The 19,927-nt window shown below is 40.6% G+C and overlaps 1 protein-coding gene across 2 annotated transcripts in view; it reads left to right on the plus strand.

Annotated features, from left to right (window-relative positions):
• EPHA3 (EPH receptor A3) overlaps positions 1–19,927 on the plus strand; it is a 181,626-nt gene that overhangs the window by 100,022 nt on the left and 61,677 nt on the right. For both annotated transcript variants that reach the window (XM_038127806.1, XM_038127814.1), the window contains exons 4-5: positions 18,529–18,684; positions 19,167–19,502. In XM_038127806.1, the coding sequence (XP_037983734.1) occupies positions 18,529–18,684; positions 19,167–19,502 (492 nt within the window). The remainder of the gene's footprint in view (positions 1–18,528; positions 18,685–19,166; positions 19,503–19,927) is intronic.

A 19,927-nucleotide genomic window follows, 5' to 3' on the forward strand; every position in this document is an offset into this window, starting at 1 on the left:
AGTGTTTTTCCTCTGGGTAGCTGTTGGGACCACTTTTAAAAATTGAAAATTTCTACACTGATACAGCATTTTGTCTAGTGGCATTTTCTGGAGGCTGTTCTGGACAGAGGTGGTGGCATTTTAATATAAGCACTGAGCGCATGCACTTTACCACCAGGTGCTGCTGGGTAGGTGGACCAAGTTCTCCCACTGGATGAAAGATTGGATATGTCTGACAACAATTTCTGTGATTTCCTAAAGACTTATTAACTATATATATATATTTGTGTATATATGTTTGTATATATGTATATATATTTGTATATATATTTATATATCTATATATATCTATATATATGGAGAAATGTATAAAAACTAATAAATAAAATAATAAAACTAGTCTTCAACTCAAAACCAGAAGTGTCACCACCTTCTCCCTAAGTCAGTGGTTTGGAATGTAAGATGTTCTGGTTGTAGCTTCACTATTTCTGTTTCATGAATCAATTTATAGTTTTGTTTTAACTGATCATCTTTCTCTCTCTTGTCCGTCTCTTTTTTAAGTTTTTTTTTTTTAATTCTCTCATCCACTATGAAACCCAAAGTTCAACAGCAAAATAAACCAGAGAATGCTGTTACTCTCTTTCTACTATGCTGGGTCTTAATATTAGAGGCAGAAAATTAATGGTAAAGATAGTGAAGGGATTTCGTTGCTTTAGATTAATTAAACAGCAGATAGCTAAAGGAAATGAACAGACTAATGCTGAAAAAGATTGTGTTAACTTTCTCATAGTTTTAGGATTATAAAACAGTAAATAATAGAATATGTGTGGTTTTCTCCCAAATAAATTCCCACAACTAATAAGAATCAATGCATTAATTTATTAGTTTTTATACATTTTAATTATACAATTTTTATATGTTTAAATCATAATTTTTTTTTAAATTATTGCATTAATTTCTTTTTTATACATTTCTCCATATATATATTCATGTATATATATATATACACGCATGTATATATATATAAATATATATATATGTGGTTAATAAGTCTTGAGGAAATCAAAGAAATTTGTTCTAGAAATATAATTGCACAGGTAAAAGGAAAAGAGGAGCATAATGAGAACACAAATGTGATTTTTTGGTGTGGTTTATTCTGCTGTCTAAGGTGTCCAGCTAGGAGAGACCAAATGTGGGAAAACTGTCACAGGAGAAGAACACCCAATACTCAGCTAAGAGAGCAAAGTGAAAATATAGAGAATCCTGGGACTTTTGTGGAAAGACAATGAAAATGGAAAAATGGGACAAGATGGGACTCAACAGTGCTGTCCTAAAATTTAGAAGCTAAATAATCAAACTACTTCTGTAGAGTCTGTATGGTTTTGGCCTCTCTCCAGGGTGTGTTGGGATTTTCCCACAGAAATGTTAGAAATGCCAGAATCAGTCATTTTGCAATACAGATTTTTATCTGTGTTCATCAGGAAATCCTGTTGGCTCGTGTCAGTTTTTTCTCTTAGATCTGCTGCTGTCCCTATTAGTGAGAACAGCTTTATTAGATAATTGCAAACACATATGGGGACATTATTCTTATTTAAGAAACTCTTGCTTGGATTCACTGGTTATATTCTTGTTCAGCACATCAGCAAGCTGTCTAGCTTCAGATGAGGTTGTTGTTTGATATTGATTTTTTTAAGTTTCTGCTAGTCTTGTATAGATCCTGGCTTGATTTCAGGCTAATTTGGTTTTAATTGAAATTGATGAAGCAGCTATTTAATATAAGCTGATAGAAATGACTGCAAAGCTAGAGATGTGCAAACCTCCAAAAAACAAACAAAGAAAAATCTCAAAAAGCTTCTTCTTATGTGTGTATTTAAAGTAATCTTCTGAGCTGCTGCAAGGGTGGGGGAAGATTTTTTCTTATTGCCAACTATAAAAATACAGAGCTTCAGAATAAATTGTGAAGATATGGCTAAGAAAAATATCAGTGCACAGAGATTTTTTTGCTGAAAGATAAAAACAGACCTTGTCTAGTTATATTGGTGTAGTTCTGTGAAATGTAGGGACTTCTACAGATGGGGGATCCTGCCAGGGGTATGATGGAGACAAGTGGTTTTCTAGTGCTGTGTTCTCTCTCTGACAGTGAAGAATCCCAGGTGCTTTTTTTCTGTGGTCTGCTTTTCTATTTGTGACTAATAATTCAAAATAATTTTTTATGGGTTTTAAAGGCCCATCCAAGAAGCTCCTGGCCCCTGAGGTGGCCCTTAAGGAGGAAGTACCTTACTGCAGAACTCCTACTGGAGTGGGCAGGGGGGGATCTGGAGGGGACTCTCACTCTCTCCCCAGAGGCAAGATCAACTTAAACTACTTTTCTCATGCTGCCTGGTTATTTCTTTCTCATTTATAATCTGATCATGATCCCTTTCACCCCTGGAAACAACCCTTTAAATGTTCCAGAGGGGATATTTTCATTTCTCTCACTTCTTTTATATTTTCTGTTCTCTTTACCCCGAACTTAGTCACTGCTTCAGTAGCTGAGGATCTCTTGGAGTCAGATTTGAATCCTGTTTTCCATATGTGGGCAACAAAAATAGCCTGTACAGCAACTTTTTAAGAACTTTTTCCATTATTCTGTATACTAATTTTACCAGTCTCAAATATATAATTAGACAGATAAAGTCTACAGATAAAGCCAAGCCCCTACTAATCTCTTTTCACCACTGAAAATTCCTGCAGTCAAAAGCAGGCTATGTAGAAGCAAATGCAATTCCAATTTATTTTAATGGAAATTCAGGATTTTCAGATCGTGGCTGATTAGAACTGCTCCTGATACTAATTTGTTGTAAATTATTCTTGTTTTGCATAACCCCCAAACATTTTAATTTGCTACTTAAAGCTGCTGCTGCCTGCTGCTAACAATTAGATAACCAGGTTGTCAGTCCAAGTTTTTCCCCACTGAACTTGGCAGGGTTTAAGTGGCCCTTTTCTGCCTCACCTCTGGGAGTCCATCCCCAAAGAGCCAATATTAAATTTAGCAAAAATGAGGACTGAATAATCACATGAATTCTGAGCTGCTCATCCAGGCCAACTCTGCTCCTGCCTGAGTTGGAACTGTTTCAGGAGCACTTAGGAAACTGAGTTATTTTAGTAGGCTGGAATATTTGGCTGTGAAAATAACATAGTCATTTTTTCCTGTATATTGGGAGGGCATCATTTAGGTATTGCACACAGCTTCTACTTTTTACTGGGACTGTGGCATCTTAGTGCAAATGAATGTTGAGGTAATAGACTTATTTGAAAATAAATTAGATGACAAAATGCTAATTAAAGATGTGTAGACTCTCCTCCTATTGTTGTTTCATGATTGTTTTCTACTGTTTCCTTTATATCCTTAAATATTTCCTTCCCTCTGTTGATGGTCCTGTAGTTAATTCAACTTGGTATTTGTTTACAGGCTTAATTTGCAAATTGTTTTAGCTGTACAGAACTTTTCTGGGGCAGAAATTACCTAATCAAAAGTAGCCCTTGGAAGGAACACGAGTTTATTTTTTAGACCTTTTTCAGCGAAATTTCTCTGTAAAAACACCTAAAGAAGTCAAAGGGTAGGAAAAAAATGGAGAGGGAATGCCACTGTATCCTTTCCCACATGTTTCAGATGCAAGGGGGAAATGGGTTGGGTTTATTTGGTGATTGCTGCCTGTACAGCTTCCTTAAAATGGTTGATTATGAGCTATGCACAAGGAATCCATCAAGGATAAGCATTCCTAATTTCTGAGAGATTTTTTTTCCTTCTTCTGCTACTTTGGAGGTTTTGTGGTGCAGGGGCAGAGGCTTGATATCATTGCCTTAACCTTGTGAGGTGATCCCTTTGTAAACCAGAACTTTTAGAAGAAAGGAGGTCTTTTAATAGAAAGAAGTTTGTTTTTAATAGAACACTGTCCTTTATTACTAGATGAGCTCTAACTCCTATTCTGACTTTGTTGTGCCACAGATGTAAAAAATTCAGAAATTACTGTGATAAGAATGAGGTAAAAAATATCCACATGTTCCTGGAGGCTTTGGGGAGTGCATGGAGCAGAGGGCAGGAAGAGATTTTCAGTGTTATGTGCCAATCTAGGATTTTATAATGTGATATAAAAACCTGATGTTTTTAAGAGGGTTGAAAGAAATGCTGAGTTCTTTAAGGTCATGTCTGTAAAACCAACTTTCTTTTCAGAGCTGGCAGTACTGTAGGTATACAAAGACTGAAAGGTATATATCATCCTTGTCGTGGTTTGAGAGGAAGTGGGTTTTTGGGAGGTGGTAGTGGTCAAACCAATAGGTGCCCAGATGTGGATATTGGCACCTGGTTTGACCATTGAGGATATGGATCCGCCTCTGAGGACACAGGGGTTAAAAGCGAGAGCTCCCAGGGGGATCTTCCTCTTTTGGTTCCGGTCGGAGGAGAGTTCAGACCTCCCCTGCCCAGCTTCGGGCTGGGTGGGGGAGGGGAAAGGCCACGCGGCCGAGCGAGGTGGGCCCGGAGCCTTGGGCAGAGACGGAAGAGACGGAAGGGTGGAAGAACTCGGAGAGGTAGTGGGCAGCCCCCCTTTCTCAAAAGGAGAGAGAGAGAGAGAGAGAGAGAGGTGCCAGTGCTATCTTGAAATTCGATAGCACTGGCCTGGCCGAGGAAGAGAAGGGGGGGGCCGACGAGGGGAAGAGTGCCCGTCTTCCCCCGTCGTGTGGGAGTTCGAGATAAGCTGAGACTGTGATTTTAACCCTTCTGTGAGACGATGGAAAACCTTGCAAATGTTGATCCTCCGGGAGCTGAGAGAGGAGAGAGACGGATAAGAAGGAATGTGCAAGTGTGATGCAGAGTGGTGCAAGTGAAGAAAGACTGGGAGAAGTTGAGAGAATCCTAGGTGGAGGAGATGATGGAGTGGCTTTTGGCTGGACTTTTCTTGTATTAGCCATGGATAGAACCTTTCCTGTAATACAGAGACTGCATTTTAGGGGGAGGCTGCGCCAAAGGAGTGATGTGTGCGGAGACGACAGGTGATGAAGAGATGGTGAGACCCCTCGGCCCCAGGGGGTGAAATATTGGGGGGGACTGGTGTCCCAAAATGAGGTGAGAGACTGTCGTTCTCTTCTGGAACTGGGCAAGGCGTCCTTGAAAGGGGAAACCCTAAAAGCAGCTCTGGTCCATGTGCAGTGGTGAGAGCACTGAACATGGAAGGAAGAAGTCACGACGTGTAGTTGCTGAGTGACGGGGATTTACCTGTGGTGGCACAAGGAGGGCTCCTTCTCTCCTTAATGAAATGAGAAGTGATTATCTGAAGGGTGGAGATGGACTGAGTTGATTATCTGAAGGGTGATGGACTGGATTAAGATCTAAGGTTCTGTAATATTCTGTAAGAATTGAGTGGGGGGGAGGAGAAATGTTTTAAAAGGTTTTCCATTCTGCTCTGTGTGTTAATTTTATTGTAATTGTGTAATAATAAAGTTTTTTTTTCTTTTGTTGCAAGTGGAGGCCTGCTTTGCTCTGTCTCTGATCACATCTCACAGCAGACACCAGGGAAGATGGGTTTTCATGGGGGCACTGGCATTGGGCCAGCGTCAAACCATGACAATCCTAAAAGCCACAAGTCTGGAATTTCTGCCCCTGGCTGCTAAGCAGCTTAATGTGAAAGGTGAATTTATATAATTATTTTGCCCCCTGCAGATTCAGAGACTCAGAGTGAGAGAATTGAAGGGTGCACAGGAAGTGCTCTACATGTCCTTTGTTCCTCCGGGAATTACTCCTTCATGCCTGTAATCATCCACTGAGTTTAGAATTTACTGTATCTGTCAGGTGCTGTTCATCAATAACTAAATATTTGAGGGTTCTTGCCTCACTATGGGATAGTGGATCTGGAATAATGTTGAGTGATGAGCCATCCATAATTTTTTACTCTTAGTTAAATCATTAATGTTTATAACCTGCACTGCTATTTCTAAAAATATCACTCATATTCCAATGTCACTGTGATACTACAACAAATATTTGGAAATTAGATAAACTTCAAGTTAGTGAAATGCCATAAAGTCAAAAGAGATTTGGAGAACAAAACATTTCAGTTCATGTCAGGGATTTACAGAAACAATAAAGTTCTGTTATTTTCATATTAAGTTCTTTCAATCTCCCTGAAATTCTTCCTTCTTCCTCCCCTGCACTGCAAGATACTAAATTTACACTAAAACTAGAGTTTTGAACAACTGTTGAACTTCTCATTTTATCTTAGTAAAATCCTCTTAGAACTAGAGAAAGGCCAAATTGTTTGTACTTTTGTGTTATCAAAATGTAATAGGGGAAACTATCCATAAAATGTTCACTTTGTAAAGACTTGACTGGCTTTTTGGATGTAGCTTATGTTACATGCAAAGAGTTCTGATGGAAGGTTTACGAGTTATATATAGTGTGGGAAGAAAGATGACTCTATTTATTGTCATTAAAAAATGCCCAACAGATAAAGCACGAGGAGGGTGCCACCAAGCAGGCAGGGCAGAAATATTTCCCACTTGTAGGGTAACAGGGAGGACTAATCTGATTCAAGCCAAATTTACAAGCATTGCCTCATTCTTTTCTAAACTGGGGCTGTTGGCAGCTGTTAAATCAATTGTGAGCATTGCAGCTCTTAAGTTACATTATTCATCAAGAATAACAAGCCTGCTTGCTGCTTGCCTCTTCCAAATGCTTGCTGCACACACATTTAACCCAGTCTTCACTGCAGCCAAGAGAAGACGTGGAAAAAAGAGCAAAATGTTCTTTAAGGGTGAATCCTAATGCAGAAGGAAAGGTTTCCTTGTTAGGGAACAGTTAGAAAGTGCAAATAAATGTCCCAGTTCACAGCTGAGCCTGAACACAGCAGCTCAGAATTCCTGTCCCAAGGGGCACAGAGCAGCAGAGAAAATGGTGATGGTGCTGGAGGAAGCTCCTTGGCCTTTGCCCAGACAGGGGTATTTAGGATTTATTTAGTAGTGCTGAAGGAGGGTCACTGCACAGTTAATTTATAAGGGGGGAGCAAGATAAAGCGAAGGGCTGTCATGTCATTGGCACCAGGTGGGGATGTGAGGGCTTGGTGTGAGGTGGTGGATCTGCAGGGCCGGGTTTGTAACTGTGGGAAGCTGTCACAGCCTCACTTTGTGATGCCAGGACAGCAGAACATGGCACTGATGGCATTCCTGTTAGTGGGAGATCATTTCAGATTGCTTGGGCTATAATAGGACATTTTGCTAATGCATTTTGACAGTACCTTCAAAATACAGTTACACTTGCCTATCATAATCACTTGTTGTGTATTTCTAATCTGACACACAGGACAGGCAGCAAGGAGAGGAGGAAGGAAAAAAAAAATAAGTAGAAATGCTTTAGTGACTTACATGGACATTATTACCATTTCACTTTAACTGGATTCCTGTCCGAAGCACAGAGCCTTTTATAGAAGAAAAACTTTCCATGGGATGCTCACAGCTGACATACACCCTTATTCTGTGGGTTTGGTGGGGAAATGAGGGCTCATGAACCGAACCATGGCTTTGCAAAAAGACACAGGTTAAAGAACTTCTTCTAGGGTTATCTCCTAGTCGAGGGTTATCCCAAACTGAATCCTTGCCTGCCTGTGATACACATTTTGTCCCAGCACAAGGCTGGGAGCTCCAGCTGTGTCTGGAAAGCTTGTATTGGATCTCACCAGTCTGCAAAGCTTTTGTGTCAGGTGTAGAGATTGATCCATCAGCTCTGGGCTCTCAGAAATGCACCTGGTTAGTAGTGAATGTGAGATGTGTAACCACTTAGGACAAACCTTTTTCCTATTCCCCTCTCTGCATTGGCTTTTAAAATGTAGTATTTAGTGAAAAAAATATCTCTATGACATGTGTGCTAGAAACCAGTTGTCCCAGGAAAAGTTGTATCAATAAGTAGGTAATTACTTCTGTTATAACTTTATTTTTCAATAATTGATTGCTTAGAATTGTTTGGGTTCATGTGCTATTTTGTATCATTTGTACCAGTTTAATATGTACAGCATTATTTTTCCTGGATTCTTTCTTGTTCTTGAAATTTTGCCTACAAAGAAAGCTTTTTTTATTGTCCTGAGATTTGTTCAGAAAAAGTAAAATAGATATTTTGGAAACAGACCTGTGAACACAGTTTTGCTAAGCAAAGTAACCACATGGATTTTGACTTCTCCATTTCCAGGATAAAGCACAAAAGTTATTTCAGCTCAGCTGCAGAGTGCACAGCTCAAGCCTCTTAGTAAACTCCAAAGAATTCTAGTGGGAGTACTTGGGAATATTCCTAGCAGGGAAAAAACCCCACCCTATTCAGCATCAGTTGATCCTGATAGATACAGAATGTCAAATCTCATGGTGGATTCCCTGAATGCTTCCATCTTTGAAAGGTTTTGGATGTCCTTTCAGCCTCCTTGGTTTCTGCTTTTGACTGTTAAAGTAAGAAGTGGGAAAAAATTAATATAAAACCAATGTTGTAGTTAAATCCATGTTATTTGCAATATTGTTCCTTCACTCAGAAAATGGCATGGTTTCTGTGTAGTAAAACCTTTTTTATAAAACAATGCAGAGTCATGAAAGGCATTGTAATGCTATTTTTTTATTCTTTTCCCCATAAAGTCCAGTGGAATTGCAAACTGTTAATTGAACATGTGGCATTGGATATCTGCACACAGTATTATTTCTTAGAAAAAGCACAGAGCAGAACAATGCAAACTTAGTTTCCTGTCTCTTCTCATGAATTTTCTGCATTGAGAAGTGAATGCTTTTGGAGAATATTGACTTCTTGTTTCTGTTGCTCATTGTAAGGAAGGATTTCATTCTGTAGCAAATACCCTGTAAAATGCAATACATCAGATTCTTTGTTTTACAAACAGCTGAGATTCTGCCCCCCTTGGATTCACACAGGTAGCAGGCAAGTGAATAAAAATGCTGAACTGTGGGATTTTTTTAAAAATTATGTTTAATTGGGTTTTTGTTCAGCAGATAATTGCTTACCCTGCAAACCCAGACTTTTTAAACACATGCACACAAAATGCATGTTTGGTAATTAAGAAATTTCTTTTTAAAAGGAAAAATACCTAGGAAGGAGAGGCAAAAGCTAAAGCACACGATGCAGAAATGCACTTGAGTGTTCAGATAGTTTTGCAAAAGCCTTTCTTTTCAGCTGTGAGAAGATTGTCAGCTCACAGATGTCCCCAGGGGCTGGAACTGTTTAATTTTCAGGCTTTCTGCTGGAAAGATGAAAATACAGTTGGTGAAAAAGGCACACAAAGACAAGAGGATGTTCTGACAATGATGAAGCCTTAATGTTTTGGGTCTTTTGTTTAAAGCTTTTCTTTGGCAATCATTGAAACATCTCTGCCCATGACAATATCTGTTTATATGTTTAATGGCTTTAGATAAAATCATCCTTCTTTTGTCAGATTCTGTCAGCACAGAGATATTTGAAGGCTGGTGCTCATGGCTTAAGTCTACATTAGCAAGGAGTGTGGCCAAATAGGAGGGGATCAGTGGTATTCAGCAGCGGGAATTAAGGACTCTCTGCACATACCATGACAATTTAGGCATTTAAGCTTCACTTCAGAAAATGTCTATCAGGTGCTACGCACTTCCTGTAGCAGGGAGAACCTCTTCCAGTGTACCTGGAATATATGTATTTTTGTGATCTGGACACACTTTATTTTCTAAATCATATGACAAAAGGGAGAGAAATGGGATTTTGCTTTAAAAGTGTGGCTAAAATACTTATATGGATGCAGCCATTAAGTGGCATTAACAGCATCACTAGCAAAGCAGTGGCTGTTTCCCGTACACTGCTACAAATTACAGCTATTTTTGGATACCCTAAATTATACCCCAGATGTAATGACAGTGGCTTAAACCTTTGGGATTTTTTCCTACAGGTTTAAGTGCCTGCCACTGCAGCAGCATTTCTCTTCTTAAGAGCTTCCCTTTCCCAGCACCAGCTCTCAGTGAATTCAAGAAGTAATAGGTCAGTGGTTGGCAGTGAAATTAGCACTGAATAAGGCACAGGCACACAATTTCAGCTTCAATTTTTGCTTTTCAGCTCCTGTTCACATCAGTGCCAAAAAATGTGAACTTTGGTTTTGGTTTGGGGTTTTTTTGGTTGGTTGTGTTTTGGAAGGGAGGATAGTAAAGTATCTCCAGTGTTTGCTTCCTAGACATTATGTGCCTCTGGACATGTCTTGCCCAGTGGTTGAATTCAAAAATGTGGTAAAATTGGGAAAAAGAACTAACTTTGAGGTATGAGAATTTGTGGGAAATGAGTGTGCAGACATTCTAGTCACTGGCCATGAACTGAGTCATTCTATTTTTCTTTTATCATCATCTGGTACATTTAGTGTTGTGAAATTGTCATATTTAAGCCCAGCTGACAACTAAGCCACTCTCTGCCTCTCCCCTCATGGGATGTGGGAGGGAATCAAAGGAGCAAAGTGAGGAAACTTGTGAATTGAGAGAAAGACAGTTTAGTAGGGAAAACAAAAGCCATGCACAAGGAAAACAAAACAAGGAATTGAATCCCCACTTCCTATCAGCAGGCAGGTGTTCAGCCATCCCCAGGAAAGGTGGGATGGAACATTCCTTTGGCCAGACTGGGTCAGCTGTCCCAGATGTGTCCTCTCCCAAATCCTTGTGCACCCCCAGCCCACTCAGAAAAGACCTTGACGCTGTGTGAGCACTGCTCAGCAGTAAAAATATAAAAACTTGGTTGAATTATCAACACTGTTTTCAGCACAAATGCTGAAAGACAGCCCCATAGCAGCTACTATGAAAAAAATTAATCCTACCCCAGCCAAAAGCAGCATTAGAAATAGATTGTCTTTTTTTATGTCAGTGGGCTGCTTGTGACAGGTACTGAATTAACAGCTCAAGAAACCAAAGTTCTCTCTTTTTTACCAACAAAATAAGTTCAGCAAGAGTGTGAAGAACACAAGCTTCCCCCACACTGCTCGAGCAGTGTGCCTCAACCCTGACCTGAGAGCAAATCTCTGAGGGAAAAGGCGTTTGTTAAATTTCTTTTCCAATTAATTTGACAGCTCTGCTGAGACTCCTAACAAAAATACTAATTCATGCAAATTGCAGTAGTGGACCTGTGTCATCAGGGAGCTGGGCTGGGCTCTATGAAACATCACACAGGCCACCAGGCAGCATTTTGATTAGAAAGTGACACTGGGTTTGGAGCCTATTCTGCATTAATTTTCTCCCAGGGACAGCAAAAGATTCCTGTATGTGCTAACAGAGGTGGGAAGTTGCAAAAGAATATTCAGCCTCAGTGAATGCATCATCATCTTCCCTCCATCCCTGAGAGAAAATTTATACCTCTTATATGTCTGAATTAACTGTTCTGACTTTGGATCTGTGCATTGACTGGGAGAGATGTTCTGTGGATTGCTCAAAGTAAAAAACAAAACCCAAAACAAAGCAAAGGCCCAAATGTATTAGAGAGCAAGATAGAATCTGTAGTCCAATATATAAATCAATTGGTTTCATCAGATGTGTCATGGGAAAAATAAGAACATTCTCCACTGTATAAATGACAGTGTAGAAACAGAGATGGATATGATCAAGGATCAGAAGATATTCCTGTAAAAGCTGATTGAAAAGTTTGTGTTTGTTCATCACAGAGAAGATAAGCTCATGATGGATCTTTGTAAGATGAGAAATGTCTTTGAAAGGACACATCAAGAGCAGCTGGTCTTCCTGTCATGTAATAAAAACCAAGGGTACATTGATTTGGTGAAAAAAGTAAAAATATGAAGGTAAATTGAAGGAAAGATGAATTTTTGTACTTAACATCAACTACCTAAACTGGAGCAGAATGCAAAAAATAACTTTCAAAAAATCCCCAAATATTGGATAGTCTACATGAAGGTCAGGACAATGATGATTAAAATCATTATCTTTGTTAAAAAATAAATTAACAGATATCTCTAACCCTATATTTCCAGGTTTTTGAAATAGGATTTGAGTTGTAGGTGTGAGGGTGAAATAATTAGAGATGCCAAATGGTGATTCCCTCTTGGCATTCCTCTTGTATTTCCATGTGGTGTTAACATTAGATATGAGATGGGTACTGGGTAAGGATCTGCATGGAAATTAATTTCTTCTTTATTTATAGTACCTTTTCTGTTCTGAACCTGTTCATCTGGCCTGCTTTGGGCACAGGGAAATTACATAAACACCCCCAAGCCAGGACAGTTGGTTTTACTACTCATTAGCTAAATCTAGCCTGCAGGGATTGCCAGGTACTATCTTGATTTTTCTGCTGGGCTGGAGGGGAAACACCTTACCACAAGCTGGTGGCCTGTGGGACAGGGGCTGCCAGCTCTGTTTGCTTTACTCTGGGGGGCATTGGTTGTTCTTATTTTGATTTTTTTTTTTTTTTTGAGTTCTGACATAGAGGGTGGAGGCTGAGCAAAGACTAAACCTGAGCATTGCCACAGATTTCCCTTGGTGGCACTCTTGGCCTGAATTAATTTTTATTTAAAATTTACTGTTTGAAGCCGTCACAATACTGTCTGGTTTGCCTTTGAGGAGATCCTAGTGTAAATTCAGCTCAGGGAAAAAGCATTTATTTGCTTTTTATCTTTGCTGATCATTTAAAATTCTTTATGTGTGTGTATTTGTACAACCTTTCTGTTTTGCTGTTTAAGTTGGTTCCGCTGGGTTTTCCTCTGGTATTTCTTTAATTTAGATTTGAAATTACAGTGCTCCTTGAATTAGCAAGTTATTTTTCATGTCTCTGCAGATTAAGGTTTTTTTTAGAGAACAAAACATTAAATTGTTTGGTTTGATGAAATGCTAATTTAATACATCTCAGTGGGTCCAGGCCTTGAGTTAGGAAAACCTCTTGTTTAGGGAAAGCAAAAGCTAGTGCTTATAAAGATGAATTTTTGTACTTCACATCAACTACCTGAACTGGAGCAGAATGCATTGCAACCAGTAATTTGCAAAAAAAACCCCAAATATTGGATGGTCTGAATGCAGGACAGTACAATGATGATTAACAAAAATATCTTTGTTAAAAAATAAATTAACAGATATCTCTAACCCTATATTTCCAGGCTTTTGAAATAGTATTTGAGTTGTAGGTGTAAGGGTGAAACAATTTATATGGCAATTTATGAGCATGGGTTTATTAAATTCCTGTTTAAGGAATACCTGTGTAAGTGATGCCTGTTTTAAAGGTTTAAATACCTGTTTAAGTGATCCACTAAGATTTCTTTCCCCCAAAACTGACTGCAGAGAAGACACAATGCCTCACTTTTTGGCATTTTGAAACCAGGTGCTTGCATGCCCACAAGTGAGAACCTCTTTGCTGTAAAGAGGTTTTAGGTCTGTTTTAGGTCTGCAATCTTTGACATTGCACTTTAAACAATGCTGCTGGCAGCAATCCTGGCTGAAATGCACTGCACAAAAAGAGACACAGAAGCCCTGCAAGACACAACGTGCAGCTATTACAGACTTTGGGTTCTTTATGGTTGAAAGGTGCAGTGTTATTCCCTCAGGACAACACTATCTCTTATGTACATATAATTAATATGTCTGCCAGTAACATTTATTAAATAAAGGAACAGGAATTGTTTCTGCTGAATGGCTTGACCTGGGAGTAAAGCCAATTTAGGAAGCGTCTGATTAAAATATGGTAAGGTCACAGATAACTATAAAATATGAAGCGGGGAGGAAAAAAGCAGAAATTTACTCATGAGGAAGATTAAATACTACTGATTTTTTTTTTTTTTTTTTGTGCTAGCAGCAGCTTTCAGGTGTAAAAAATGCAAAGTGCTCCTTCTGAGGAGCGTTTTCCTAGAGACATTTCAGTGTCACATTGCACTGAATCCTTGCCCCATGCGTATCCCATGGATGATGTAAGAATACAAATACTAAGAACATTTGTAAGTTTTAATTTCTTCACCAGACAGAATGGAATCCTGGAGACAAGGAGAGCAAGTCAATATCCTTACCTCTTTCTGGGGATATTCTTACAGTAGTGGTAATGGGGTCCAATCACAAGAAGAGCTTTTATCCCTCATTAGTGCCTTTCTCAATCTTATTTTTCTCTTCCCTCAGGTGCCAGCAGCACAGCCCATCACAGAGAAAGCCTGCTCTGCATGAACAGCAATAGCCTTTAGTTTTGAGAGCTGCTGACTTAAGTGGTGTCTTTTTATTCAGGTCTGATGACAAAAAGTGTGCTTGAAGTTCAGTGGAAGTATGGATCAAAAATACAGCCTAATTTTTAGAAGCCTTTTTGGGCTGAGTTGGTATTCAAGAAGTTACATAGAGGCTCAGGAGAGCGAGGGGATGCTACAGACATATAGAATGCTATAGATTTTATAGCTTTTCAAATACTGATAAACAACCAGAGCTGCTGAAGGTGGTTTCATTGCTCTGAGGGATTTTGAAGGAAAACTACATTATAAAATTTGCTGGTGAATGGGGTGCCATAGTAAAAAAAAAAAAAAAAAAAGGGAAAAGCCATGTAAACATTTTCAAAAGGAACTGGAGAACAGTTCAAAGATGCAAGTCTGTGTGTGGGCATTGAAGTGAGCCAGTCAGTAGCATTTTAAGGAAGGACTGGACATAGCCCAGTGCCATGGTCTCATTGACATGGTGGTGGGAGGTGATAAGCTGGACTTGATGGTCTCAGAGGTCTTTTTCGACCTAATTGATTATTTGATTCCCTTCCCAACTCATCTGCCCAGCCAAAAGTCATCCTGTGGCCTCAGGACTTTGTACCTGTAAAAACACAAGCAAATCTATATCCCTGCAGGGACTGGAGGATTTTCTCAAAATCCCGGAAGTGAAGATTGGGTCCTGATATGAGAAAAAAAATATTGCTTAGTTCAATTAACTCACCTGCTGCTGCTCAGGTGACAGTGGGAATAGTTTGCAAAGCCCCTCTAAGAGTGGCCACTTCCATGGGGAATGCTTCCCTATCCTGGCACAGGAGGTTTGCCCTGAGTTGTTCTCATCTTTCTTGTTTGTGCACACTCTGAGGAGGAAGCTGCACAGGTTTGTGATTGAATTCCCTTCTTGGTAAATGCTGTGCCTTAAAGCCTCGGTGACATTTCACCCCTGGGCTGTTTTAATGAGGAGCAGAGGAACAAAGAGAGGAAACAATCAATGGGTGGGTGCTGGTCAGCCAGTGCCATGGATGTGTAATTCACTTCCAGCATGTTGTGATGCTCCAGCCCTGCCTAAAAAGCACGAAAAGCAGAGCTCCTGCAGGGCTGGGCAGTGCCAGGCAGTTGCTAAATGAAGTTCCCCTGACCTTGTGCAGGAGATGGGCCCTGACAAGCCTGGAGTGCTGGGGCTGGGACATCCCCAGTGCAGGCTCCATTTCTTTCTTGGTGTTTACAGCTGGGAATTGCTGAGATTGCTCTGTGTGCAGGGGGCTGCAGGACCTGAATGCTAAAATGCTCCTATTTGCTAACAGATTTATGTTTTAATTTAAAATTAATTCCAGTTTAAATTAATAATTTAACCCTTAATTAGGAGCATGTTTTCATCCCAAGCAGATTAGTCAGGCTGAGGCAAAATTCACTTTGCTGCAGAAAAGACAATCACATTCCTTTAATCAGTAGCAACCACAGACTATTGCATGTTTTTTTTTTTCTCTCACTGAATTAACTTTCCCTGCTCTCTGTCTCTGAGACAGACTCATCAGTTAGAGCTCAAGGAAGTTCATTTTCACACAGTAACAAGAACAACCAGAATCCTGAAATTCTGACTAACAGGTGACTCAATAAAGTCATTCTGGTATCACACCATATAAAAGAGACTGAAATCAGGATAAATGCAGTTTTAAAATGCTGCAGTTGGGAGTTCTCACAGGAGTCACCAGAGCCAACAGGCTTGAGGAGATCTTCCTGGAAAAGCAAAACCAGCCAGCCTTGCTGTACTGTTTATATCACATATGTAGAAACTCCCAAGGTTTCCTTGACTCACTTTTAGTGTGCTAACAGTTTTTTCTTCCTGGCCCATTGCATCTACTTCCTCCTGCATTGTTCCGCATTGTGAGGGAAAGAAAAAATTCTTAGTTTTTGCAAGAAATTGTTGAGTAAAAGCAACTGTTGTTCACAGCTGGTTTCCATGCTAAAATTAGAGATTCTGTGAAGACTTCCTATGTTAATTCCTATGATTTTTTTCAACCTAATTGAAACCAAAGCCATGGTACTTGCCTCAAAAAAGCCAAAGCTTCTTCTATCAGTACATGTAATCCAATTTGTCTACAGAGAAATTAATGCCTTTTGAAGTAACAACTTTATTTTTTCTCTCTTCTATATCAGAATTTAAAAAAATTATTAGGAAAGGAATAATTATAGGAAGTACAACAATATTTTTCATTGGCGCCTCCAGTTCTGAGCTTTAGTTTCAAGGTTTTTTTGTTGGTTTTTTTTTCTCCTTTGGGCTGCAGTTGTGAGTAATCTGAAGTTGGTCTGACGGACAAAGACAGAAAGTGCAAGACAGCCTGAGGGAAAGACATGAGATTGGGATGCCCTTGCTAGGTTACATTGGGACAGCGGGAATCTGAGTGACTCACCCTCCCACTGACCATCACCACCTTTTCTTAAATGAGGTCCATGAGTTTTCCCCTGAGGGGGGAAAGAGACATTGATTAATGGAGCAGTTTCTCTTCTTTACCCCTCTGAATCTGTCTGCTTCTAATACAAGCTTGCTTACTGATGTTAAATTCATTGTGTTTATTAAAATACTGGTGGTGGGGTCTTTCTTTTTGGTCCTTGTGTTAAACTAGCATATATATTTATTAAAATATTCTGCTGTGTAGAATCATAAATACATCATTGTCTTGTAAATGTAAAAGTGTCCCTTCAAGCTGGTTGAGCAAAACCATTGGAGTTTAATATCTGGTAGCAAGTCTCCATGAGAAGTTTTGGTGGAAGTTCTCTGTATTAATGAGGCAGATCAAGTGTGATGTTTATTCCTTATTGTGTTTGCTTAGTTATTACTGCTGGTAAGAAGGGGATTGGCATCTTTTCTGCCTGACTTGTTGTCTCAGGGCTGGGAACAGAGGCAGTAAAGTCACTGGAGGTTCCTCTGTCAGCCTGAGGGCCACTAGAGGGGCTTGCTCCAGGTGCCTCATGGGGCAGCACATGGGAGGGAACGGCATTTGAGTTGTAAAAGGCTGCAAAAATAACAGCTACAGCAAAAAAAAACCCCAAAAACCAACCAACCAACCAAAAAAACCCAACCAAACCCAGTTGTTTCCTGCTGCATTTCCTCCTAGTGGAGGGGTGTAAGAAGGACTTAGGTTTCCTTTATTTCCTCCAGTTAAATGGGAATCCAAACCCTTTGTGCAGCCTTTGAGGAGAGGGGAACACCAGAAGTGCCAGCTGGATGGGCTGTGCCAGGTTGGGCAGGTCTGTGCTGCTCACACAAGGTCACTTTTAGCACTTCTGCTATTCTTTAGCAATTCTTACAATTCTGCTGTAACAGATTGTCTGCTGGGGCCGTGACTCAGAGGCTCAGACTCTGGGATGTTTCCTCAGGGCTTGCGGGAGAGAACTTGGAGCAGGAGCTGTCTTTGCCAGCTGCTTTGCTGCAGCCTGGAAGTTGGAGGGAGCAGCTGCAGCCAAGAGCTGCCATTTGCCAGGGCTGGGGAGTGCCAAAGGGTGGCTGAGATTGGCACTTCCCTGTGAAACCCTTCGTACTCCTCCTGCTGTTCCTTGTTGGAGGAAGCTGTTGCTTTCTAGGATGTTTCAGAGAAGAGCAGAGTAGTTGTTCTCTCACCATTCACCAGAGCATTTCACTCAGGTGTTCAGCATCAGGAGCTAACCAACAAATCTGCCTTGCCCAGGTGTTTATTTAGGTTTTGGTGATAGACAATAGCAATCCCTCCCTCCTCCATCACTTAAAAAGATGCTGGGATAGCTGTTCAGAGTTTTCCCCACCTCAGGCTGCCCATCTAAAGATTTGTTAACCCAAAAAAATCTTTCTTATATGGGTTATGCAAGTTCCTGATAGTATCAAAAGCAGCTCATTGACATGATCCTGCAAAAATGGAAAAGATCTTTCTCTGTTCAGGTTATTTTCTTGGTTCTGGCTTGCTTACTCCTGACCTGATGAACTGAAGAGACGTATTTTACAATCAGTGTGCCCTTTTAAGAAAATGTTTGCAACAGAGAGAGGATAAAGTTAGTTTCTTATGCAGGGTAGGGCCAATGTTTTGGTAAATTAGGCAGAAGAGAAGGAAAAGAAGTGAAGTTCTCAAAATGAAGCATAGAAAATATTTCTTCTTAGTGGTGCAATACACTGCTTTGTTTTCCAGGAAAAATTAAATGCAAATCCAAGCTGATGCATGAACTCCATTCTACCAAGACGTTTTATTTCTGTCAGCTCTGATTATGAGAAAAATCTGTAATTTTAGACCGTAAATGTCTGCAAAGTGTGATCCACATATGGGTAGGTTCCAGGGCAGTAGTCACATGTTAGAATCAAGATGTCCATGGAATTTAAAACTCTATCCCTGTTACTTTGCAGCCTGTCGAGCTGGGTTCTACAAAGCCTCTGCTGGCAATGTGAAGTGTGCCAAATGCCCCCCTCACAGCTCCACCTACGAAGATGCATCTCTGAACTGCAGGTGTGAAAAGAATTACTTTCGCTCTGAGAAAGACCCTCCATCCATGGCTTGCACCAGTGAGTAGCTCATTCTGCTCGGGGCTGTCATTCTTGCTGCTCCATCTGTCCCTCCACAACAGCTCGCCTGCTTGCTTCCTCTCATGTCCCACTGCAGTCAGCCATCCACTCCCTCTCGTGTCTTCTTGAGTGTTGGACAGGCTGCTGGAAATTGGTGGGCTGGGTTTGTGTCTTTTCTGATTTCATCTTCTCCTTCTTGTACCCTGTCAGACTCGAGAAGTAGAAGTAGGATTTTTTATTGCTACCAGTACTCAGCCCTCTATCCTGAACTGTACCCTGAGGGGACTCTCTCTTTATAAGAAAACATGGTTCTTGTTAGCCTAGGTCTGTAATCTAGTGAAATATTGCAGGAGCCTCCACAGGAAATAACCAGAAGAGTTTGGTTATTGATGTTTTTTACTTTTATATTTTTGCTCCCTCGTAACTCCCATTTTGGAGCACCCTTGGGGAGAAAATCTCACTCCTTGATTTCCCTTTCCCAGGACCACCGTCCGCCCCGAGAAACGTAATCTCCAACATCAACGAGACCTCCGTTATCCTGGACTGGAGCTGGCCCCTGGACACAGGGGGCAGGAAGGACGTCACCTTCAACATCGTCTGCAAGAAGTGTGGTGGGGGCAGCCGGCTGTGCGAGCCCTGCAGCGACAATGTGCGCTTCCTGCCGCGCCAGAGCGGCCTCACCAACACCACGGTGACCGTGGTGGACCTGCTGGCACACACCAACTACACCTTCGAGATCGACGCGCTCAACGGCGTCTCCGACCTCAGCAGCCTGTCCAGGCAGTTTGCTGCTGTCAGCATCACGACCAACCAGGCTGGTGAGTGTCTCTCTCTGCTCACTTTTCCTTTCACAAAGCTGCTGGGTTTTGTGTGCCTGTTGAATTTGTGTTGCCCCCAGATGGAGGAAGGTGTGAGTGCCACTCACTCAGGGTTCACCAAATGTGGGATTTGCAGGGGTCCAAGGACAAGGGAAGAGAGAAGAATTTTCACTCCATTTCTCAGAAGGCTAATTTATTGTATTATGATATATATTATATTGAAATGCTATATTAAAACTATACTAAAAGAACAGAGAGAAAGGATTCATCAGAAGGCTGGACAAGAAGAGAAAGGAATGAATAACAAAAGCTCGTGACTCTCAGAGAGTCTGATGCAGCTGCATCTTTGATTGGTTATTAAGTAGAAACACCTAACATGGACCAATCAAAGAAGCACCTGTTGCATTCCACAGCAGCAGATTGTT

The sequence above is a fragment of the Motacilla alba genome, chromosome 1 (assembly GCF_015832195.1).
Source record: "Motacilla alba alba isolate MOTALB_02 chromosome 1, Motacilla_alba_V1.0_pri, whole genome shotgun sequence".
Classification (NCBI taxonomy): Eukaryota; Metazoa; Chordata; class Aves; order Passeriformes; family Motacillidae; genus Motacilla; species Motacilla alba.